This window comes from Pelodiscus sinensis, chromosome 8 (genome assembly GCF_049634645.1).
Source record: "Pelodiscus sinensis isolate JC-2024 chromosome 8, ASM4963464v1, whole genome shotgun sequence".
In the NCBI taxonomy this organism is placed as follows: domain Eukaryota; kingdom Metazoa; phylum Chordata; order Testudines; family Trionychidae; genus Pelodiscus; species Pelodiscus sinensis.
Window position 1 is genome coordinate 56,122,593 of NC_134718.1, and position 25,502 is coordinate 56,148,094.

The window sequence follows — 25,502 nt, forward strand, 5'->3', positions numbered from 1 at the left end:
TTCAGCTAGTTCAATTCAATGATTAGTTCATTCACCATTGCAAAACTGAGAATTGACGAAGCAGAAAAACTTGTTTTGCTCTTCTCAGTAAAAAAACAGGTTATGAGAGCATTCTAACATGTTGAAGAACATGATGACTAGAATCAATCTGTTAAATTCACTATGGCTATTTCCTTTGTTTAATAAATTAATTTTAGATGCAAAATGTGTTTGGATACTTTTTTGTTATGTATCCTTCACATTTAAGGTAGTTTTATTTCATACAAAAATTAAATGCTGGTTTTGTTTATTTTAAATAGAATTTCCGTCCAGAGAGAAGTAGATGAAAATCGTATCTTTTAAAAAAAAGTAGCTACCACTTAGCAAATAATAAATGGGGTAAAACCTGTCTCCTAAGTGTTCCTATTATACACCATTTTGTAATAGAATAAAAATGTAAAAATTAAGAATCTGATTACATGTAAGTTACACAATTATTTGGGCATTTATTTAGTTGGTATCTGAACTGAGTGTATTTTCTTGGGATAGTAAATAGAAGTACCAAATTTGGCATAAAGGTTATATTTAGTTATAAATCAACATGTTTTAAAGGTTGCTAATCAATAAGACTCAACCATACTTTAGAAAAATATTTTAAAAGTATAATTTAAATGATTAATTGCTCATTTAAATCAAGGTTTTCTGCTTGCTGGTTTAAATCATGATTAAAATTAGAGATTTAAATCGAAGCTATTTAAATCAATCCACCCTGCTTCAGAGGCTGTTTGGACCATCCCTGAAGGAAAAAACACAGGGCTGTGCTCATGGAATAGGTCCTAGGCTAGTGGGGTTTTGTTATCTGGTGCCTGTCTTGCTCTGGACAGTTGAGCTGGGGAGTTGAAACAAAAGTTCTCTTAATCCCTTTGAACTGTCTCATTGTATAGTGAGGCTGATTTTTGTCCATGGACACCAAGAGTTGGGGTGTGTGTAATATTTCATCTACCCTGTGTACACTATGATAACTTTAGGCATATCTGCTTATACAATTAAAATATATTTAATGAAATATAAACTGGGTGATTCATTGTGCATCTGGAGTATTATATCTGAAGCACTTTAAATATACATTTTAGCAAGAGAAACCACATTCCTCCTTCATTCACACCATGAACACAAAAATTTGGCAACATTAAATCAGTAACTTACAACATATTGATTGACTTGATTGTAATTGTAATACAAGCCCTTAACACAAAACCCTACATCATGGGAGCAAGGTTAAATTAATCATACTAAGCAGCACATTTAAATGGTTCAAATAATAGTTACGGTCAACTAGCATCCTTGGCTCATATTTTTCAATAGAACAAAGCTGTGCCATCCAACGTGGCCCTATACTGACACTACCTTTAATCTTTGCACAAAACTCCAATTGCCATGACTGGAAGTTCTAGATGTGGACCCAGTGAAAACAAGCAGAACTTGTCGTTACATTTTTGTAAGGATGGCTTTGCGAGGACTATAGTCTTTTTTTTTTTTTACCTGGAGTTGTCTGCAGAATTGCAGAAATTAACAGACACAGCCAAGTGAAGAACATTGTGGTACTCATCTCGTCAGGATTCCTGACAAAAGCTGCACCAGAATTTATAGGGTCTCACTATGGGATTATGGATGGGTGAGGCTCAATATTCTGTTTTGCCTCAACATTAAGTCAACAGAAAGTGTTTTCATTTTAGCCTCAAAGGGAGGTGTGTTTCATTTGTTCTCAGTTTTATTTTATTTTATAAGTTCCTGGTTTCTTCAGAAAGAATTTGAACAATAGCACATCTCACTTTTTCTAGAACTTTTGGCATAAATTGCCTCACATGCTTTTTACTCACGTTACCATTCACAATTCTAGGATGATCTGGGTGCTTTATTCTTCCTGGTTACTGCCTGGTGGCCTGAAAGGGTTGAGGCTGCATATGGTGATGATGTCGGCTTGCGCAGGCCCTTCAGATTTACCTTCCTTCAAGAAGGAATGGCATTTGAAGAGCCAGTTGTCTCCAATTCATAGTTAAGAAACGTGACTGAGTCACGGCATCATAAATAAATTACTGTCAAGTATTAGTAGAATATTTTATTAACATCTTGCCATTATGATGTTTCAAGGCTCACTCAAGCCAGTTTTGGGTTCTATCACTTTCTACCTTGTAATGCTGGGTGTCTTGTGGCTGTGTGGCTTTGGTTCATGGTTTTGACCCAATGCACTAACTGGCTTTGCCCAACTTGATTACTCCTTGCAGGCTGTACTTATTGCCCTGAATTGATCCCCAAACTCATCCTACTGCTTCTCTCTTGCAGATCCCTCAGAGAAAGAATTAAGTTCATTGCCCCTACACAGACAATAAAAGATTCCAACTGATTAGATTTCTAGAAGCACACTTTACTTATCTTACACTGTCCTGCTGATAGCAAAAGCTTGTGAGCAGATGGACATGGATAAGTGATATCAAGTAAAAGGGATGAAATTAGAAATGATGTCAAGCAAATAAAAGTGATAATATGCTTTCAAAAAACTAAGGCTACGTCTATACTGTGCAGCTTACAACTAAAGACTTGCTGCTGTAAGGCATGCAGTGTAGCCTCTTTGTTGGCAGGAGAGAGCTCTCATGCTGACAAAATAAAACTACCCCAATGAGGGGCAGTAGCTTTGTTGGTGTGGTAGCATCTGCCATGGACAAAGAACCGCTCGCACAGTGGCTTGTCATCCATAAAACTTTTGTCAGCTGTGGTATGTTTTTTTCATATCTCTGAATGACCAAAATTTTACCGACAAAAGTGCAGTGTAGACATAGACTAAAACTTAGTCTGCTCAGATATAGTTTTTGTTCAAGATGGTTTCTCTGACCCAGGAAAGGAGCATAATAGCACTGTTGCAATGGAATGGGGAAATGGAAAAAGGAAAAAAGAAAAAGGTCAGAGATATAGTATGAAATCTTGAAAGCAAAGCACAAGCAGTATAACTGATAAGTTCTATAATAAAGAACAGCCGAAGGCCTAGGCTATGCGTCACTCATTAAGTAAATAGGATGCTGGTTCTTCTGTGTTCAAATAACTGCATTTGCTGGTGAATGAGGACACTTAAGCAGGAACAAATGTATTTGGTATTCACCACTCATAATTTTCCAACTTCAGGCATCTTGGTAGAAAACAGAATCACACACAAAGTAATGAAGCAAAAACAATGCAGAAGATGTCATTTCCTCTATTAAAACTATTATGAATAGCAAATAAATTAATAAAAAATCCATTCATAAACGTCTCAGGGGGTAGCCATGTTAATCTGTAACTTTAGAAACAATGAGTAGTCCTGTGGCAACTAAGGGTATATTTACACTACAGGACAAAACCAAATTAAGATACATAACTTCAGCTATGTTAATTATGTAGCTGAGGTCACCGAAGCTTAACTTGGCTTTTGGCGCTGTCTACACTGCAGGAAGTTGAAGGGAGAGCACTCTTCCTTTGACTTCCCTTATTCCTCATGAAAACAGGGTTACCGCCATCGACCGGAGTACCCCTTTCACTTCGAATTATCTGTCTTAACTAGATTGCTACTTTGAACCCTGGAAGATGGACAGCGGCAGCTTTGATCTTCCTCTGTAGTTTAGACATACCCTCAGAGACTAACAAAAATATATAGTATGAGCTTTCATGGGTAAAACCCACGCCATCAGATGATGAACTTGAGTGGAAATAACAGAAAACAAGTTATATATAACAGAAAAAAAAGGTACCTGTCAATTATAGGATTGGTGCTAATGGGTATGTCTACACTACAATGTTAGTTCGAACTAACGGACGTTAGTTCGAACTAACATTCATAGGCGCTACACTAGCGCTCCGCTAGTTCGAATTTAAATCAAACTAGCGGAGCGCTTAGTTCGAACTAGGAAAACCTCATTTTACGAGGATTAAGCCTAGTTCGAACTTACTAGTTCGAATTAAGGGGTGTGTAGCCCCTTAATTCGAACTAGTGGGAGGCTAGTCCTCCCCAGGTTTCCCTGGTGGCCACTCTGGCCAACACCAGGGAAACTCTATGCCCCCCTCCGGCCCCGGACCCGGACCCCTTAAAGGGGCACGGGCTGGCTACGGTGCCCGTGCCAGGTGCAAGCCTGCCAGCACCCAGCCAGCAGACCCTGCACCTGGCACGGCACAGAGCCACCCACCCGATGTCCCTCAGCCCACCCCCTCTTCCCGGGACCAGGCTGGCGGCTCCCGGGAGCTTGCCCGGGACCGCAAGAGGCGGGCACCTTCCTGGGCTAGTGCAGACATCGTGGACCTCGTCCACGATCTCTGCACTAGGCACAGGAAAGTGGCCGTCTAGGGCAGGAGAGCTGCCAGCCTGGCCACCCAGGAGCAGGTGTGCATGAAAATCAAGGGGGTCCACTGAGACCCCCGACCCTGAGCCCTGAGCTTACAATGGCCGTCCTGGGTCAGACCGAAGGTCCATCTAGCCCAGTAGCCTGTCTGCCAATAGCGGCCAACCCTAAGGACCCTGGAGGGGATGGACCGAAGACAGTGACCAAGCCATTGGTCTCGTGCCATCCCTCTCCAGCCTTCCACAAACCTTGGGCAGGGACACCACTCCTACCCCCTGGCTAAGACTACTCCATGGACCCAACCTCCATGACTTGATCTCACTTCCCTTTAAACTCTGTTCTAGTTGTAGCCTTCACAGCCTCCTGCAGCAAGGAGTTCCACAGGTTAACTCTTTGCTTTGTCAAGAAGAACAACTTTCTCTTACTAGTCTGAAGCTTGCTACCCATTCCTTTCCTTTGGTGTCCTCTAGTCCTTCTTTATGGGAACTCATGAAGAACTTTTCTGTATGCACCCTCTCCACCCAACCCCTGCTTTTAGAGACCTCTATCCTGTCCCCGCTCCATCTCCTCTTTTCTAAGCTGAACAGTCCCAGTCTCTGTAGCCTCTCTTCATCTGGGACCTGTTCCCAACCCCTCATCATGTTAGTTGCCCTCCCCTCTCCCAGCCTTTCTCTTCCCCTCTCCCACCTCCTTTTCCCAGTCTCCCCCAGTTTTGTTCAATAAAGACAGAGTCAATGTTGGAAGAAACATTATCTTTATTTTGTACATCAGGAAGGGGGGCTAGGGAAAGGTAAGTGGAAGGAGGTGAGGGAGGAATGGGGTACGAGCCCCCGATGGGGAGGACTGGGCTGGCTCTGCGGGCTTCTGGGGGTGGAAGCTCTCCTGCAGCCCCCCAATTGCCCCCTCTCTCCAGATGGCAGCCTGCGGCAAGTGCAGCTGGTCTGATGGCCGAGTGCTGTGATGTGCCCAGTGTGGGCACTCCAAGCCAGGACTGGTTTTCAAGCGGGGCATCCCTGAGAACTGTCTGTTCGGGGTGGGGGTCGGGTCCCTTTAAGCGCAGCCCTCGGCTATCCTGAGACAGCATCTCCACGCTCTAAGTCCTCCTCTGATGCCCTGCCGGCACTGCTTCCGGCCATCCTTAAGCCCTGTTCAGGGTCCACTCAATGTGGACTTGCTAGTTCGAATTAGGAAAACGCTAATTCGAACTAGTTTTTAGTTCTAGACGCGTTAGTTCGAATTAGCTTAGTTCGAATTAACTAATTCGAACTAAGTTAGTTTGAATTAACTCTGTAGTGTAGACGTACCCAATTAGGCTAATTAAGTGGGCTGGAAGTGTCCCATACTTAGCTTTTGATTTTAAAAATGCAGCATTAAAGACAGGGGAGACTGCCTTTATTATTTGCCATCCAATTAATGTCTTTATTCGAGCCCAGGGAAACAGTATCAAATTTGTAGATGAGTACCAATTCCACTCTCTCTCTCTCTGTAAGGGTTTGTCTACACTACCCCGCTAGTTCGAACTAGCGGGGTAATGTAGGCATACCGCACTTGCAAATGAAGCCCGGGATTTGAATTTCCCGGACTTCATTTGCATAAGCGGGGAGCCGCCATTTTTAAATCCCCGCTTGTTCGATTGGCTGCACGGGGCTCAAACTAGGTAGTTCGGACTAGGTTCCTATTCCAAACTATCGGTACACCTCGTGGAACGGCTCCCCGCTTATGCAAATGAAATTCAAATCCCGGGCTTCATTTGCAAGTGCAGTATGCCTACATTACCCTCCTAGTTCGAACTAGGAGGGTAGTGTAGACATACTCTAACTGACTGGTGAAATTCCTTTGTATAAGAATGGCTACCTTTAAATCCATGATTGAGTAACCAGGCAGGTTAAAATGTTCCCCTACAGGTTTATGCGTGTTACCATTCCTGATGTCTGATTTGTGTCCATTTGTCCTTTGTGGCAGAGACTGTCCAGCTTGGTCAATGTACATGACAGAGGGGCATTACTGGCACCTGATGGCATAGATCACATTAGAGGATATGCAGTTGTATGAACCTCTGATGTGGTGGCTTTTGTGATTAGGTCCTGTGATGCTGTCACTTGTATAGATATGTGGACAGAGTTGGCAACGGGGTTTGTTGCTGGGGTAGGTTCCTGGGTGAGCGTTTCTGAGGTGTGATGTGCAGCTGCTGGAAAGTATTTGCCTCAAGTTAGGGAGCTATCTGTAAGCAAGGATTGGCTTGTCTCCCAAGACCTGTGAGCGTGAAGGATCATTTTCCAGGATAGGTTGTAGATTATCAATGATGCATCGGAAGGGCTTAACCTGGATGCTGTAGGTGATGACCATCACTAAAAGGGTACAGAAGATTAATCAGATGATAACCACTATACCTTTAAGAAAACCTCTGTTTGAAGAGGCAAAGCATAACCTTCATAATGAGGGACCGGCCCCTTGACTTCTTATTGTGGCCCACCTTTATGAAATAGTAATAGTATGGTTCACCTGATATTGTATGGGCCTAGAAATCACCATTCTGAGGTTCTACTTCCTGGCTCTGCCCTGACTTTGCTGTGTGACCTTGAGCATGTCACTGATTGCAAGACTGCTCCCAGTTCAAATCAATGGAGAAACTCCCAGTGATTTCAGTGGGGAAGGATCAAGGCCAGCATGCCATATACTCTTAGAAGCAGGCTGACTCTGAGCCTCCAACCTATAGCTGTTACAAAGATAGACACAGTAAGGATTTCCTCCTTTTATTTCCTCCTCTTTTTTATATTGTGTGTGAAATTGTGAGTGGCACAGAAGAACAGAAAACAATCTATGAAGACATATGGAAGACCATTGCTGACAGCACATCAGCACTATGGGTGTGTCTAGACTACAGGGTTTTGTCGACAAAAGTGGACTTTTGTCGACAAAACTATACCTGCGTCCACACTGCCTTTGAGTTATGTCGACATAACATCGACAAAACTCAGCAGTTTTGTCGACATATGTAAACCTCATTCTACAAGGAATAACGCCTTTTGTTGACAGAGTTCTGTCGATAGAAGGTGTTATTGCATCTACACTGTCCTTTGCGTCCACACTGTTATGTCGACAAAGCGGCTTGCTTTGTCAACAGAACTGGATATAGTCTAGACGCTCTTTGTCGACAGAAGTTTTGTCGACAGATACTGTCGACAAAACTTCTGTCGACAAAGAGCGTCTCGACTACATTGAGTTCTGTTGACAAATCAAGATGCTTTGTCGACATGGTAGTGTGGACGCAAAGGACAGTTTACATGCAATAACACCTTCTGTCGACAGAAACTCTGTCGACAGAAGGCATTATGCCTCGTAAAATGAGGTTTACCAGCGTCGACAAAACTGCTGAGTTCTGTCGACGTTATGTCGACAGAACTCAGCGGTAGTGTGGACGCAGGTATAGTTTTGTCGACAAAAGTCCACTTTTGTCGACAAAACTCTGTAGTCTAGATACACCCTGACAGCTCAGAAGATGCCAGTACTACATCTGCTCATGGAACATCCTAAAATCCAATTGCACAGTATCTGGTGGCAACATTTTCCAGCATTTGTAATTAAACCCAGCTGCTCCAAGAAGCCAGGCACCAGTTAATTCAGTCTGCCTGGTGCTGGATTTTAATTGGTTAATACAGAACCAATGATTTATTAAATATGAAGATAGGGATAATTTGTCTGTTTATCGAGCAAACTGATGTTTGGTGTATAGCACCAGTTAATTATTTACTATATTATTCTATTAAATAGTCATGTAAAAAAAGATCTCAAGTCATTTATCTGACTCTTCTATGCAAATAATTTATTCAACATAGGCAACTTCGTTACATAAAACCATTTATAAACTTACCCAACAGTTATCAAAGTAATCTGTAAAAGTCACAAGTGTGTTTGTGGACAATTCATAAACAAAAATAAATGAATTTAATTCACCGTTAAGGTTGATGGATCTGACCTCCAGCTTGGCACAATCAACCATACCTACTTCAGTTTGTAGCCCTTTCCCCAGAGCTCTGATTATCCTTCATCACAAAAAAGGGAAATGGAACATTAACAAAAAAAAAACAGTCTTGTTCTCAGTTGATATTATGAGACCCTCTGGCCTCTGATAGTTAATGGGCTAGACCATCCCTCAACCTAGGGGTGTCTGCAAGGCTAACTTGTCTTCCCACAGCCTTTTGCTGTAGCCACATTAGAGTTCATTCTCTACCCTCCTCTAGCCTCAGGCACCGCTATGTCCTAGCTTGGAATCCTTGGACCTCATCGCTAAACATTGTTTAACCGGGCCAAATGATTCATGGCTGCCCCCTCTCAATAATGGAATCACCTTCTTCCTGTGTTCCTTGAGCCTTAAAAGAGGCAGACCAGTTTGCTACACACTGTATTTTTTAGAGAACTGTTTACATTATTCTAATCTTTACCTTTATCTTCCTCCCTCTGCTTTGTCCATCCACAATTTTCAGTCCTGACTATGACATCTGGTCCTGCCCTTAAATTATTCAACATCCTTTAGAGTAAATCCTCCATTACAATTTTTCCTCTTCGTTTAACCTCTACCCCTTCCATACTAAAGAACTCTGCCTCCTCCCTTGCTAACTCAGGTGACTACTGTCCTAATTAGCTGTCTGACCGTCTCTAAAAATGTCCCATGCTCCTTTCCCTCCACCAAAAATGGCTGAGATTGAGGGTGACTCGGGAGGTTGCAGTAGTAGGTTGCCCACCGAAGATTAAAGGCCACGTGCAACATTCTGAATCGTAGAAGGTTTTATAGTCATTTTCAAAGGAAACGGAAATGTAGAACAATGACAAGTGCCTGCTCAGGGTATAGAAAGATTGACAGACATGCAACTATGGGATGGTGCCTGAGCACCTGGGGAGAATGATGGTGGGACAGTGGATATGAAGAGCAATGTAAAGAGCTGCACAGAGGAATAAGAGCAAGACAAGATGTTTTATTGGTCCTATTAACCCTAGGAACCATGCCACATATTTTTGAGTGCTGTGTATCTATTAGCTCTTTGTCTAATACTGACTGACGTACATTTAGAGAACTCCTGTAACAGGGGTGTGGTTGAAAGCTAGGGAAAGTGAGGGAAAGATTAGGACATCTGGATGAAGGGGCTGAAGGAAAAGGGGAAACCCTTGAGCCAGCATTGGATTCTTTATCGTGTGTCCCTTTCAGGTACCCAGACTTCCTCACTTGTATCCAATAGGAAGAGCAGCAAGAGAGAACCTGATCCTCACCAACCACTGGTGGCTAAAAGGAACTGCTGCAGAGAAATAGCTGCAATGTGCTGTAGCCCATAGGCCTGTGTGAGAACTGATCTGCAGGCCAGAGTCATCTGAGCTGCATGACTCTTGCTAGCAGTGCAAATCCAAGCTTCTCTGGGTATTATATTATTTATTACCAAAAAGTACACAAAGAGAACAAAATCAGACATGTGAAGTTTATTGAACCACAGCCTAGTTTCCAAATAAGAATAGGTTTGATCCATTCCTGAGATAGTTCACTACACCCTCCTTGCTATAAAGCAATAAAATGAAACCCTGAGTTTCAGCACCATGAGATGTAAAACATAAACAGATCCTGACATAAACAAGGTGACATATTTGAAGTTCATCTGCTTGTAGCCTTCACACATCATACCCTCAGCCCATTGCTAGAAAAATCCTGCTTTTTTTACTGTATATTGATAAAGTGATTTATTTACATATTTTCAACAAACTGGCAGAATTACTTGGCCAATTTAATATAATAAGAAAGAGAGAGAAGAAAAGGAAGCAGATTTGTTTCATTTTAGTTGAAAAATGTGGGGACTGATTCCAGGGTTTGCCCAAGCAAGTAGGTTCACAGATCATCTAGTTAAAATTAAAGAGATGCAATTAAGGAAGGGGAAAACTGGATGCATTTCGACCTGTTGTCTGGGTTTTTTCAGAGCCCAAAGCAGGGGTAATTTAACTATTTCACTCCAGATAGCATCAGAAAGACATCCATAGGAACATAGTGCTTCCTGCTGATAGAAGATTGATACAAGTAAGTGTGCTCTCACAGAAAATGTTTATTTATTAGATTTAAGCACACACAGATATGAACAACAGATTAAGAATATATCAAATAACTACCTAAAATCTGACATGGCAGAGAGTAATTAGCAGCAGATCAGCGATGGCTGATCAATTCCCAGGTGGTCAGTTTGGTGTCAGGAAAAGGTCTCTCAGGATAGCTTCAGAGAACTGCTCTATTTGGTCACTACTTCTCAACTACTTATCAACAAAATAATCTTAACAATCTTTACCATAAGAAACTTCAATTTCAGAGGTACCCAAACTCAAGGTCTCCATCCATTTTTTTTCTTTCAGTCTCATAATGTCTTGACTCCTTTATCCCCTCTCTTATTCTGCAGCTAGTATTGGACCTTGCCTCCAAAATCCCTGTTTGTCCAAATTAACCCTTAACTATATGATGTTCTATTTCATTAATCCATGGTAGCTGAAGGCACACAATCAGGCAGCAATTAGCTTGATCAAATTCTGTAGTAACATTCCCCTGAATAGTTTCCCAAGGAAGTAGAGAAAGCCTCATTACTTGAGACATGTTTTCATTTGGACAAAAGATGGGGAAAAGTACTGTACGGAACAAACCTGAGCTAGCAAGGGGAAGAGATTGAATAGAACAAGTCTATCACTAATATTTAGGGATCCCTGGTTTATTTGGCACATGTATCAGGGCTAGTATGGGTTTCTGAGACCTTCATACTGTGTGAGCGATAAATTTTTCCATGTATTGAAATAGAATATCCTCCAGCATAATAGCGCTATTCACAACATATTCCACAAATGCTATGCCAGGCTCTCAAAGTGCTTTGCAAACAGGAAACTTTTAAAATCCTCTTGGGAGATAGTATGATGAGTTCGCATTCTGCAGAAATACTGACCTTGGAGATGGAGACTCTAGAACCTTTTAGCCAACATTATCAGAAGCTTCTTACCAGGAACTGGAAAGATGAAGTGTGCTCTAATCTGCACAGTATACTTACCTGAGGGTGTATCTACCCTGCACCATAACTCAAAATAAGATACGCCATTTGAGCTACCCAAATTGCGTATCTTATTTCGATGCTATTTCAAAATAGCTTATTTCTTCATTTGGCGCTGTCTACACAGTGCCAAATTTCAAATTAAAGCACTAGTCCGAAATGTCCCTTCCTCTTCATAGATTGAGCTTTACAGGGACATCAGAATAGTGAGCCTGAAATAATGGGCTTGCTGTGAAGATGTGGAATAGCTATTTTGGGATATCCCAGTATCCCGAAATAGTGTTGCAGTGTAGACGTACCCTAAATGGCAAAGGTTGTGTACAGCTCTGCTGAATAGTACTCTGGAAAAAGTTACTGCTATTTAGAATGCAGTATAAAAAGATAAGAAAGAGACATCAGGTTGCATCTTATTTACATTTGTCAAAGACTGAGGTATAGAGATTTCAAGAGAGATTTGAAAATGATTGTAGCTTTTAAAATCAGGAGACTGGGTCCAGTCCCATGCCAACTGAAGTCGCTGTGACTTTGGGCAATGTGCATTGCAGGGGATTAGGCCTAGTGCTTTGGAGTTTGCCCAGAGCCTCATTTTTCTCTCTTTGCAGATACACAGTAAAAGTTGTTATCCGGCACTTGGTTAACCAGAAAACTTGGTTAACTGACATTGCCCTTAAGCCACAATACCCACGTCTTCAAATGCACATGCCTGACTGCTGCCTTGATGCCTCCAGCCACTGTGAGGTTTCTGACAACTGGCACTGCCGACTGATGTCATTATCCTACCCCCTCAGCCTGCCTCCAGCCTCATTGTCTGCTACAGGGGTCTCAAACTCTTGGCCTATAGGTCATCTATGGGTTGGAGCATATTCACGATCCAGCCCAGGAGATATAGCAACCTGGGGTGCATGTTCAAACCCATCCCCCTCACCCTGCCCATTGCCACCACTGCCCCATCCTCTCCCATGGGACCTAGCCTCAGGGATTACTGTGGGGGCCTGGTATCGGATGGCAGCAGCAGTTGGGTCCCCTGCACAGCCCACAGTGGCAGGAGACATGGGGAAGTGGCATGAGTGTGCTTGCAGAGTCCCATGGTGGAGCAGTGGTTGGAAGGGGCTGGGTTTGGGGGAAAGGTCTGAACATACATTCTCAGGATGCCAGATTGAGCAACTGCTCCTGCCCATAGATGGCTCAAGGCCTGGGAGTTTGAGACTTTTGGTCTACTGAGTAGGATTTGGGACTGTTTGAGGATCAAGAGATCTGGGTTGAGAGTTTCAAGGCTAACTAGCAGATTTATCGACACAACTCCCATCAATTTCAGTGTGGCTACATTTCTTAGCTCTGAAAATAGCAACTTGGGGCTCTGTTCCTGATTCTGCTGCTAGCCTGCTGTGAGAGAACTTAGGACAGTTACTACTCTGTGGCTTGGATTCCCCTTCTGTAAAGCAGGGAGAAAGTTACTCTCCTTTGTAAAGAGCTAGGAGGTCCATAGATAAAATGTGCTATATAAAAGCTAATTTATTATGTGAAGCCCAATAGAAGACTACAGTTAGTACATACTGATCACAGCAGCTAGCGGAGGGCAGTGGGATGTCTGATACTCTGATACTGGGTGTCAGCATTATATGTAAGATGCTCACTGGTATTGCTTGGACTAACTAAGCCATCTTTGCAATCAGTGGATATTAATTCTGAAATCCAAGAAGCTACAGCTTGACCAATTGAATTTAGTATGTGGAGTACTGGTGGAGGGGGCCTGTGATATACAGGTGGTCAGACTCTGGGGTATCTAGTTTTGGCCACTGTTGGCAGACAGGATACTGGGCTAGATGGACTTTTGATCTGACCCAGTATAGACGTTCTCATGTTCTTATCTGGTGGGCCCTTTTGACCTTAACCTCTATGACCTTTCTGAACCCAGCAGGAGTGTAATTGAAACCATCCTAGTGTAAGACACTAGCCACTAAAACATATTGCAAAATAAAATATACTATAGACTAGTTTATAGTGTTACTATAATAAATGCACTAGTATTTACTACATCACAGTAAAATGTAGCTTGAAAGGAATGTCAAAGTTGCAAAGACAAACATTCAGAAGTTAAGATATGCCAGAATATCTCAAATACATGGAAAAGAAAACATTTTAAGAATATGAATCATGATTCTGGAAGAAGTCATGCATCTTGATAGGACAAGAAGCAAGGGGCTTAAACTGCAGCAAGGGAGGTTTAGGTTGGACAGTAGGAAAAACTTCTTTACTGTCAGGGTGGTTAAACACTGGAATAAGTTGCCTATGGAGATTGTGGAATTTCCATCTCTGGAGATATTCAAGAGCAGGCTAGACAGATATCTATCAGGGATGGTCTAGACCAGTGTTTCTTAAACTTTTTGAGACCATGGAACACCAAACAATAATATATTTTTTATGCAGAACACCTATGAAAATTTTCTTCAGAATAAATTGTTGTCAGACAAAAAAGTCAAAAGCAAAGAAGTAACAAAAACAAAGAAGAGGTTGCGGCACACCTGCAAGTTGTTCACAGAACACCAGTGTTCTGTGGAACATAGTTTAAGAAACACTGGTCTAGACGGTACTAAGTCCTGCCATGAGGGCTGGGGACTGGACTTGATGACTTTTTGAGGTCCCTTCTAGTTCTAGTATTCTATGATTCTATGACCTCTTAGTTGTGTGTCTTCAATTCCCACACCTTCAATGATTCAGTACCTCATAGGAGGCCCTAGGCCCCCTCAAAAAACATTTACACATTCTAAAGTCTGGTCTACATATAAAAGTTTTATTTCAGTTACAGCAATTATTTTTACAAGAATAGTTTTACCGGTAAATTTCCAGTTACGCACAGTTACACCTGCAAAGTGACAATTCAGGGATAATCATTACTCCTTTTTTATGGGAATAGCTATATTGATAGAATACCCCTTTACAGATATATTGCTGAATCCATGCCTTGGTGGATTCTATGCCTTAAAGTATTCCTGTAGAGCTTTCTAGAATAGGCAAGTCCTACCTAAAATTAGATTGTGAGGTTTAGAAAATGGAATTAGAAGTTTAATAACAGTTGATTTACGTAAGCAGTAGTAAGGAAATATGCACACAAAGAAGTAATACACATTTTCAGCAGTGTGGGAAAGACACAAGATACTGTATAGTTAAGGACTAGCTGATCTACCAGTCCTTATGGGGATTTCATGCCATAAGAGCAAAAGAACATAAGAATGGTCATACCAAGGGTCCATCTAGCCCATAATTCTGTGTTCTGACAGTGGCCAGTGTCAGGTGCTCCAAAATGAATGAACAGAATAAGCAATCATCAAGTGGATCAAGTGGGGCAGAAATTGTTGAAATCCCAGTGGGGACCATCCCTGCCCCCCTGGCTAATAGCCATTGATGGGCCTATCCTCCCTGAATTTATTTAGGTTTTTTTTGAACCCCTTATAGTCTTAGCTTTCACAACATGCCCTGGCAAAGAGAGTTCTGAAGGTTGACTGTGCATTGTGTGAAGAAATGCTTCCTTTATTTGCTTTAAACCAGCATCAATCTATTTACAGTGTGTTGCTCAACTTCAATATTGATTGAAGCTATTGTACTGGCACAATCTCTCACCTTTTCACTGGCTAAATCTTTCACTCCGTGTATCACTGACCTCTTTCTTTTTTTTCCACGTCCCTCATGACTTGGCTGTGGCAACACATTTCTGAAGCCTTGATCCTTATTTTGGAAGATTCATTCAAGATGTGGGTCCTGAGGTGTCGAGCATCCTTCAGCTCCTTGGGCTTTATTTGCTCTCACACTGTTTGTTACCAGCATTTGTCAGAGATCAGTTTCTCTCTATCCAAGGAGCCCTTCAGCAGTCATCTGAAATTAACCATCTAGAAGGTATAGCAGCCGTTATCTTAAAAGCAGATTTTATTGAAAAGAACAGAAATGGAAAGAAAAGCATGAAATAAGTTGATTAAAATATACTCTCTTGTAACATCACTATAGGAAGCATCAGTAAAGAGGTCTCAGATCTACTTTAGACACAGCATTTAATAAAGTCAGAAAGTGAATATGAGCTGCGATACTGAGCACCTAGCCATGATCCAAGTCCCACAGTCTGTATATTTCAACTAAGTTGCTTGTTGAAGAACAGCCTGTGTATATAGAGTGGGATTTCAAAAGCATCCATGTCATTTAGAAATCGATGTTCTATTAACCAGAAAGTTGTACTCCCAAATTACAGAGGCACTTCTCAATATGCTATCCACAGTCTTCTTTCCTTTCAGTATTTTTGGCTGCCATCACTTGAGTCATTAAACAGCCTTATTCCACTACTGTACAGTTTAGGGAAGTTAGCTTTCATGTTCAGATTCCCCTTATTCTAAAATCTTCTCTTTTTTCACTGGAATCATTCATCAGAAAGTCTCTTTAGCTCTCAATTATCTTCCATGCTTTTGGGGAGAGTTTCCTAGCCTTGCAAACTGTAACTCAAACTCATCTATCCTAACACAAAAATTCATGGGACAGAGCATAAGTATGTAGTACAATCACTAATAACTCTGCAGCAGGCACAGATTACAGACAGCATAAAGACAGTTTCTCACAAAGGCATGTCCTGCTGCAAATGCACCAGCAACAACTTCAAGAAAGGAGGGTCAGGAAGGATTCATTGCTGGCAAGAACCCACTTTCCCCAAAGTTTTTGCTTATATAATTATATAATATATATTTTTAATTTAAATATAATCTGAAGCATTACAAAGCTGATGTTTTTGTAGCACTGCAATATCTATGAGGCTTTCTAAAGCATATCCCAGATGTCCAGTTTCTTTCGGTGGGTGTTGCACAAGACCCTATGTTAGAATCTCTGTAAGCTTTACTTAATGTTGGTATGTGCATACAGATGCCATGTGAAAGGGTTAGCTCATGTCCCCCACACAGTATTAGTGTAGGTGCCTTTATTTATAGAGCCAGTGAACAAAAATGGGGTTCTCCTCAAGGGAAAAAGGTGGTGGAGTGGAGCTACCCCAATTTAAACTCTCTAAAATAAAAATATCCCCTGAGTTCTGTTCTGATGCAGCCAATCTCTTCACTCCCCATCACATTCTTCCTAGGGCAAAACCCTTACAATAGCAATCCAATGGCAACTCCCAAACCTGTATAGAACCTCCCACATGGCAATGAGATTCACACCAATTAAAGAACCTGCTGTTTATTTTATAGATGGTACAATATAAGAAACTGAACATGAACAGCATGGGTCTCACAGTAGTGCTGTGGCAGACGTCATTATACAATACATCTCTATTTGAAGTTGGTTAATAATGTACTACTTTCAAAATCAGGTTAGACATTACCTGAAACACACAGCAAACAAACCAGTAGGTACTTCATGATTTTTTTTTTTGGCATATTAACCTACTAATTTCTACTAGTCCCATGCTCTAGGACAACAATGCACTCAATTTGTCATTTAATACACGCTGTGTTGTAAGAGTTCATTAAAAGAGTCCATTTATTGCACCAAATTATTAGTCCCATATGACAACATGAAAAATTTAATCTGCCTGATCTGGTGGAACATAAAACACCCTTGAACAATTCATAGCAGAGGGGAAACGTCATAGGGAAGGAAGTTTCCAAAACCCTATACATCTGTAACTCCCATGTGCAGGGTTTCTTGAAACTTCCTATGAAGCGTCTGGTACCGGTCACTGGATGGTGAGCCATAAGTGGACTATATATTTGGATACAGTATGGCAGTTCCAAGAGAGAGGATTCAGGTGCAAAGTTCAGTTCTAGATTTCCAACACTTCACAGTTTGTAAGAGACTGGATTTAGAGGTTTGGGTTTTTCCCATCTTTGCCTTATGTATTAAAATAATGTGGTGAGGGTTCCACACGTAAATAAGTCCAACACAATGTTTTCAGTAAATAGCTTTATTCCAGCCAGAAGAGTGCACGGAAAGGTTGCCAACACATAGCTCCACTAGACAGATGTGGGAAACTCTAGCCTAGTGCTTTACTTATGCAACATGGTCAAATTGGAGGTTTATGTAACCTAGGGAGCTCTTCACACAGTCTTGGACTGATGCTTGAGAAAGCTCTGACTCCTGTCCCGATGAATGTTGTGCTTGAAGAACTGAGTTGGTGACCACAGTCTCCAAGCTGGAGCTTTGTGACATCTTTTAGCTATCCAGGGCCCAGGACATTGAGCACCTGAAGTCAATCAAAGTTCCCTTCCTGAAATGCCTGTAGAAATGTGGTAGACGCCTGAATAAATGAACTAGAAAGGAAGAAGCAGAATGATCACTATGGCTACGTCTAGACTACATGCCTCTGTCGCCAGAGGCATATAGATTAGGCTACCAGGCATAGGAAAATGAAGCGGCGATTTAAATAATCGCCGCTTCATTTAAATTTACATGGCTGCCGCGCTGAGCCAATCAGCTGTTTGTCGGCTCAGCGCGGTAGTCTGGACGTTCGGGTGTCGACATCAAAGGCATTTGTCGACCACCCAGGTAAACCTCATTCTCATTCATTTAAATGTATGAAGCGGCGATTATTTAAATCACCGCTTCATTTTCCTATGCCTGGTAGCCTAATCTACATGCCTCTGGCGACAAAAGCATGTAGTCTAGACGTAGCCTATGATTCAGTTATACCCCACCTACATCTGTAGGTATGCCTACACTACAGCACTAATTCAAATTAACTTAATTCGAATAACGCATCTAGACACAAAAACTAATTTGAAATAGTGTTTTTCTAATTCAAAATAGCGCGTCCACATTGAGTTGACCCTGAATTGAAGGCAAGGCTGGCCGGCACCAGTGCCGACAGGGCATCAGAGTCGGACTTAGTGTGTGGGGCTGCTGCCTCAGGCTATTTGAGGTCTGTGCTTAAAGGGACCTGACCCCCCATCCCGGACAGACAGTTCTCAGGGTTCCCCGCTTGCTGATGTAAGCGGGGTCAGGGTAAACTCTATCCTGACATCTGGTGGTGAACTGTGGCAAGTGGTGCAAAGAGACTTCAGGGGCTGAGCCCAATTTGCACAGACACATCCACCCTGTCTAGTATGTGCTCACAGCAGCCCAAATGGTCACTTTGGCTACTGTGGGATCCCCAGTCTCTCTGTTATTGAAGCAGGGGGGATAAAAGTGTTGTTACCCTGATTAGGCGAATCAAGGACAATGGAATGGTAGAACTGTTTATGACTGAGGGATTCACCATAAACTAAGTAGCACTCGCTAGACAAGGGGCATGGGTTCCAAACCCAGTCAAATTGAGAGAGGTTGGGGGTAGGTCTTTGTACTTGGTAGTGAGGCCCTGTCTGAGGGCCTAAACAACACTGATTGCACCCCCTCCACTGTGGGATATCAGAGTTAATTTGGATTCCATTAGGAGTCTAGTTGTGAGCTGTGGAGTTAACGTCACTGTGGGCCAGTGGAGCACTAGCGCTAAGGCTCCTCTGTTATGAGCTGAAATCACTGTGTGCTGTGCTGTGGACGAGAGCTGAAATTGCTTTGGGGAGCCTGGAGCTGTGCTGTGGACAAGAGCTGAAATCACTGTTGCTGAGGGGAGCCTGGTGCTGAGCTACTAGCAGAGCAGCTTGCAAGGGACATCCAGCAAGCACAGGTGGACAGCAGAGCGGTTTGCCGGGACGACTGCTGAGTGCAGGCGGACAGCAGAGCAGCTGACGGGGACGACCTGCGGCCGGTAGGAGAGGCAGCAGACAGCCAGCGGAGCAGCGGCAGGAGCAACCAGCTGGCAGCCAGGGGGTGGACCGAGATGGCTGGCGGAGCCGGACAGTGGAGGCGGCTCACTGGACGGCAGGTGGAGTGTGGCGGAGTGACTCATGGCGGCGGCAGAACCCCACGGAGAGGTGGAGCCATCGGCGGAGCCACCAGCGGACCACGTAAGGTGTATCGATCCCCGCCCCTCCATGTTGGGATGGTGAAACCCTGCCGGGTGAACTTTTGAACCCTGGGGCTTCACGAACCCGGGGCAGAGACTTTTGGGGTGTTGGACTTTTGGGACTTTGGGGGGGATTTGTGGCTGGGGGGAGGGCCTTTGCTCATGTTTGGTCTGTAAATCCGAGTTGTGGTGTTTCCCAATTTAATGCTGATGTCGGTTACCTCATGTTATTAAAGGTTTGCTACTATACTGAGGCTCTGTGCTTGCGAGAGGGGAAGAATTGCCTCTTTTGAGGCACCCAGAGGGGTATGTAAGATTTCCCAGGTCACGGTGTTGTATTACCTTGTTGGGAGGAGACCCCTAGATACTGAACCCGGCCCTTGCTGCTATTTACTCGGCCTGGCAGAAGGGCTACACTGGTCTACCTCGCTGTGGGACAGCAAAGCATTTGTGTCTCAGAGTGCTCTGCTTGCCCTCACTCGGGACACCATGGCACTCTGCAACATGGAACCAGACCTGCCCCTGGGGACTCTGCTGCATCTTGTGGACATGTTGCCAGCAGCCTGGCTGCACTGTCTGCAGGCTGCCATCTGGGAGGACCATTGAGGGGCTGTCAGGATCCAGGGGGCCCTGCAGGAGAGCTTCCACCCTGAGGAGCACTAACAGTCTACCCGGTCTGCCCCACTGGGGGCTTGTGCCCCATTCCTCCCTCTCATCCTTCCACTTACCCTTCCCTAGCCCCCCCTTCCTGATGTCAAATAAAATACGCGTATTTTCAAAAATAGAAACTGTCTTTATTTAACACAACTGGGGAGGGGGAATGAAACTCTGGGGAGATGGGAGAAAGGAGGCAGGAGAGGGCAGGAGAGAGAGTGGGAGAGGGGAGGGGAATACTGGGAGGAGGGAGCTGGAAGTGGGAATCAAGGGGAAGAAGGGGGAGGGGAAGCTCAGCGCTCAGGGGTAGGGGTCTCGCCGGTCCAACTGTCTCTCAGCACCATGGGGGAGGGGGCCTCGGCGTCCCCGGGGGGATGGGGAGGAGGGTGCGGAGGTTGAGGTGGGGTGTGTGGAGATTGAGGAGGAGGGTGTGGAGGTTGAGGTGGGGTGTGTGGAGATTGAGGAGGAGGGTGTGGAGGTTGAGGAGGAAGAGGTGGGAGAGGGGGCAGGAGTGGGAGGAGGAACAGTAGCTGGGGGGGCAGCAGGTGCAGGACCAACACGGGGCAGCATGCTCTGCACCAGGGCCTGCAGATAGTGACAGATGGCACGACCCTAGGCAAGCAGCTCCCACTGGAACTCCCGGTTGTCCTGCGCCCGCTGCTCCATGATCCGGGTCTGGGCTCGCAGGGCCTGCTTTCTATACCCCTGCTGCATGGTGGTGGTCCTGCTGAGGCCGCAGGTGCGAGAGCATGTCCCAGGCAGGGTGGTGCGCCCTGCACGAGCAACTGGTGCAGCTGTAGAGAAAGAAGAGAAGTGGTCAGTTCTCCCTGGGGACACAGTGGATGATGCCCCAGCCCTCCCTGTGTGTTGAGGGTGACCGTGCCCTGCACTGTCAGAGCCAATGTGCTTGCACAGAGGCCATGGTCAGCATGTCCGGCTCTGCCCGGGAGTGGGAGCTGCCCCTGTGCTGTGTATAGTGTGGCCGGAGTGGGAAAAGAGATGTTCCCTGCCGCTGTAGGGGGCATGTGAAGGGAGGTTGTCTTGCTGTGTCCCGCCCCAAGGTTTTTTACCTTCCTCTGTAGCATGGGGCATGGATCACTTGCTGGAGGATTCTCTGCATCTTGGGGTCTTTAAACCATCATTTGAGGACTTCAGTATCTGAGATATAGGTGAGAGGATTATTCCAGGAGTGGGTGAAATTCTGTGGCCTGCATTGTGTAGGGGGTCAGACTAGATGATCATAATGGTCCCTTTTGACATTAAAGTCTATGAGGCTGGGAGCGTGTCGGGTCTCTTCACACATATGTGTGGCTAGCGGGCCACAGCCCCTGTGTGGCATGCAGCTGGAGCCACCTGCCCAAGGGTGGCATGGCACGTGCCCGCACGTGCACAAGTGGCTGCATGATCCGTGGGAGGCATGACCCACACATGCAGTCCCTGGTCTCCCTCTCTGCCTCCCCACTGGGTAGGGGACAGTGCTGGCACTTACCTGCTATGACCTCCCCGGACGACCCTGCCAACTCCAGTGCCGGGACAGCTGGTGGTGGTCCCTCTGCTGTGCCCAGGTCAGGGCCCTCAGCTCCCAGCTCTCTGCCCCCTGTGTTGGCGCGGACAGCCCAGCCCCCCCCCCAGGATTCGGTTGAGGGCGGGGAAGTAGGGGCAGGTGTCAGCCCCTTCTGTGGCGCCACCCGGGATGGCCTTGGCGTATGCCTGCCACAGCTCTTTAACCTTCAGGCGCACCTGCCCCTGGGTGCACCTGTGTCCCTTGTGGGCCATGGTGGCCACTATGTGGCCATAGACGGCCTCATTCCTCCACCTAGTGCGGAGATCATGGACATTGGGGGCCTCCCCCCAAATCTCAAGGAGGTCCATGATCTCCGCACTAGTCAAGGTGGGCGTGCGCCGTCTATGGCCCCTGGCTGGCCCCTGGGTGCTGGGGGACTGGGCAGGGGACGGCTGGCTGCCACTGTCTGCCATTGTGCGGCGGCCAATGAGGGTCTGCTGTTGCTGGCAGGCCCGGCTCCTACATGTGCTCAGTGGCCAGATTCTACTCCTTTAAGGGCCCCGGGGCTGAGAGAGAGAAGAGTTTTCCTGGTTGTGCCCAGAGTGGCCACCAGGGGAAACTGAGAAGAGCTGGAGGCCCCCTAATTCAAAATAAGTGTCTACACAGCACTTATTTCGAATTAGCTATTTCGAATTTGGTGTTATTCCTCATAGAATGAGGTTTACCAAATTCGAAATAAGTGCTCCGCTATTTCGAATTTATTTTGAAATAGTGGTTTGGCTGTGTAGACGCTATTAAAGTTCATTCAAAATAACGGTTGTGCTACTTCTCGCAAAGCATTTTAAAAACAAGCAAAAATGTTGCAGCAGCCATACAATAGCATTAGTAAAACAAAAGCTCATTAAAAGCAGTGAGAACAAAACAAATCCATTACCCATAAAGGTGGCAATAATGCTGGTGTAGGCACAAGTAAGTCTTACATTAACCATTCCACTACATATATATTACAAGTTTATAACAGCATATTGCCCCTTTTCCTGGAGATCAATAAAACATGTTTATTGACACATTTGATGACATATTTTATTTTACACTCTGTGTATCATTCTTTCACAAATTGCTGCCTGCACAAGACAGCCTTTCTCTTTCAGCTAGTGAGGATACAGCTTTTCTGAGGCTAATTTGTTCACAGTACAAATACCATAGGAAAGACTCGGCAACCACAGATTACAGCAAATTCATTAGCTTGCTTTCCCTAGCCACATCTCATCAATATGAATATAGGCTCTGTGGTCCACTCCTGCAGCCTGTTGTCTTCTATGTCAATTCAAAAGGCAGCTGGCCCATGAAGAGGTTCTTTTCTCCCAAATTTCTCAGCAGGTAACTTACCCTTTCATACCTGTTTCTTTCTCAATCTATATGAAAATATTTGTTTCACATGAAGAGAACTGACCCACTTCCATTCATTAATTAGAGAAGTGTTTTGCAATGGGGTTTCACAGAGCTGGTTTACTTGGCACTTCTGGCTGATGTACAATGCTCTTTTCTTAAGAGCACTGATCTACAGAATTTACAAACTGTCACACAGCCCTGCTTAACCAGCAACTGTTCTTCACTGCAAATCACATTCTCATAACTAAAACACAGATCAATCTGTGCCAAACAAATGTCATTCATCATTGTTTAGAGCTGTTTGGATACAGCATGAATCTTTGTTTAGTCATTATTCTGCGCTTGTGTTTACTTTCCTTGAACTTTTGAGTGAGCAAGTTTCTTTGATGGAAACATTTGTGAAGAGTGAATTTCAGAGTTGCCTGGACCATTGTTCTGAGATCAGATTTTTAACTCTTACCTTGGAATGTTCTTACGAATGGACTTGTACCATCATTCCCTCAGGGAACAGATACACTGATAGGGTATGTCTACACTACAGCACTAATTCGAACTAACAATTCGAATTAGTTAATTCGAACTAAGCCAGTTCAAACTAGTGCATCTAGACCTAAAAACTAGTTCGAATTAGGATTTTTCTAATTTGAACTAGCATGTGCACATTGAGTGGACCCTGAACCGAGGTTAAGGATGGCCGGAAGCAGTGCCGGCAGGGCATCAGATTAGGACTTAGAGCGTGGAGCTGCTGTCTCAGGCTAGCCGAGAGCTGTTCTTAAAGGGACCCGACCCCCACCCCGGACAGACAGTTCTCAGGGGTTCCCCGCTCGCTTGTCTAACTTGATGAGGGACAGCAAAGCAGTCCTGGCTTGGAGTGCCCTGAATGCCCACACTCGGCACATCACAGCACTCGGCCATCAGCCCGGCTGCACTTGCCGCAGGCTTCCATCTGGGGGAGGAGGAGGTCAATCAGGGGGCTGCAGGACAGCTTCCACCCCGAGGAGCCCGCAGAGCCACCACAGTCCTCCACATTGGGGGCTCGTGCCCCATTCCTCCCTCACCTCCTTCCACTTACCCCTCCCTAGCCCCCCTTCCTGATGTACAAAATAAAGGACACGTGTGTTCAAAAATAGAATCTCTCTTTATTGAACAAAACTTGGGGAGACTGGGAAAAGGAGGTTGGAGAGGGGAAGAGAGAGGGTGGAAGAAGGGAGGGCAACTAAAATGATGAGGGGTTTGGAACAGGTCCCATATGAAGAGAGGCTAAAGAGACTGAGACTTTTCAGCTTAGAAAAGAGGAGACTGAGGGGGGATATGATAGAGGTCTATAAAAGCATGAGTGGTGTGGAGAGGGTGCATAAAGAAAAGTTCTTCATTAGTTCCCATAATAGAAGGACTAGAGGATACCAAATGAAATGAATGGGTAGCAGGCTTCAAACTAATAACAGACAGTTCTTCTTCACAAAGCAAAGAGTCAACCTGTGGAACTCCTTGCTGCAGGAGGCTGTGAAGGCTAGAACTATAACAGAGTTTAAAGAAAAGTTAGATAAAATCATGGAAGTTGGGTCCATGGAGTGCTATTAGCCAAGGGGTAGAAATGGTGTACCTGGCCTCTGTTTGTGGAAGGCTGGAGATGGATGGCACGAGACAAATGGCTTAGTCATTGTCTTTGGTCCATCCCCTCCAGGGTACCTAGTGTGTGCCACTGTCGGCAGACAAGCTACTGGGCTAGATGGACCTTTGGTCTGACCCAGTACAGCCGTTCTTATGTTTTTATGTTCTAAGCTCAGGGCTCAGGGTCGGTGGTCTCACTGGACCACCTTGATTTTCATGCACACCTGCTCCTGGGTGGCCAGGCTGGCAGCTATCCTGCCCTAGATGGCCACTTTCCTGTGCCTAGTGCAGAGGTCGTGAATGAGGTCCACGATCTCTGCACTAGACCAGGTGGGCTCCCGCCTCTTTCGGCCCCGGGCAGGCTCCTGGGAACCGCCAGCCTGGTCCCGAGAAGAGGCGGAGGGCTGGATGGCAGCGGGTGGCTGGTTTGTGCTGTGTCAGGTGCAGGGTCTGCTGGCTGGGTGCTGGCAGGCTTGCACCTGGCCCGGGCACTGTAGCCAGACCGTGTCTCTTTAAGGGCTCCGGGGCCGGAGGGGGGCAGACAAGTTTCCCTGGTAGTGCCCAGAGTGGCCCAGAACTAGCCTCCCACTAGTTCGAATTAAGTGGCTACACAGCCCTTAATTCGAACTACTTAATTCGAACTAGGAGTTAGTCCTCATAGAATGAGGTTTACCTAGTTCGAATTAAGTGCTCCGCTAGTTCGAATTAAGTTCGAACTAGTGGTTTGTATGTGTAGCGCCTATTAAAGTTAATTCGAATTAACGTCTGTTAGTTTGAATTAACTTTGTAGTGTAGACATACCCATACAGAGGCTAGCTGAATGAACACAGCTATGACACAAGAACACACAACGCCACAGCAAGTACTATACATTCAAAATAAACTGTTGGCAAAGCAGACAAATAATCCTGGGATTTAACTTCTATTTCACATAACCTCCAGACAGAATAAACACGCGTAACAACATAGTTGAAGTATCTAGCATACATACTGGAAAACAAATAGACATGATTTTATTCCTGACCAGCTAT

General features: G+C 44.8%; 1 protein-coding gene across 1 annotated transcript in view; it reads right to left on the bottom strand.

Annotated features, from left to right (window-relative positions):
- The window catches only part of LOC112545833 (scavenger receptor cysteine-rich domain-containing protein DMBT1-like), a 58,785-nt gene that overhangs the window by 20,159 nt on the left and 13,124 nt on the right, over positions 1–25,502 (bottom strand). The window contains exon 2 of the mRNA XM_075935785.1: positions 8,215–8,386. Coding sequence (XP_075791900.1) covers positions 8,215–8,386 — 172 coding nt within the window. The remainder of the gene's footprint in view (positions 1–8,214; positions 8,387–25,502) is intronic.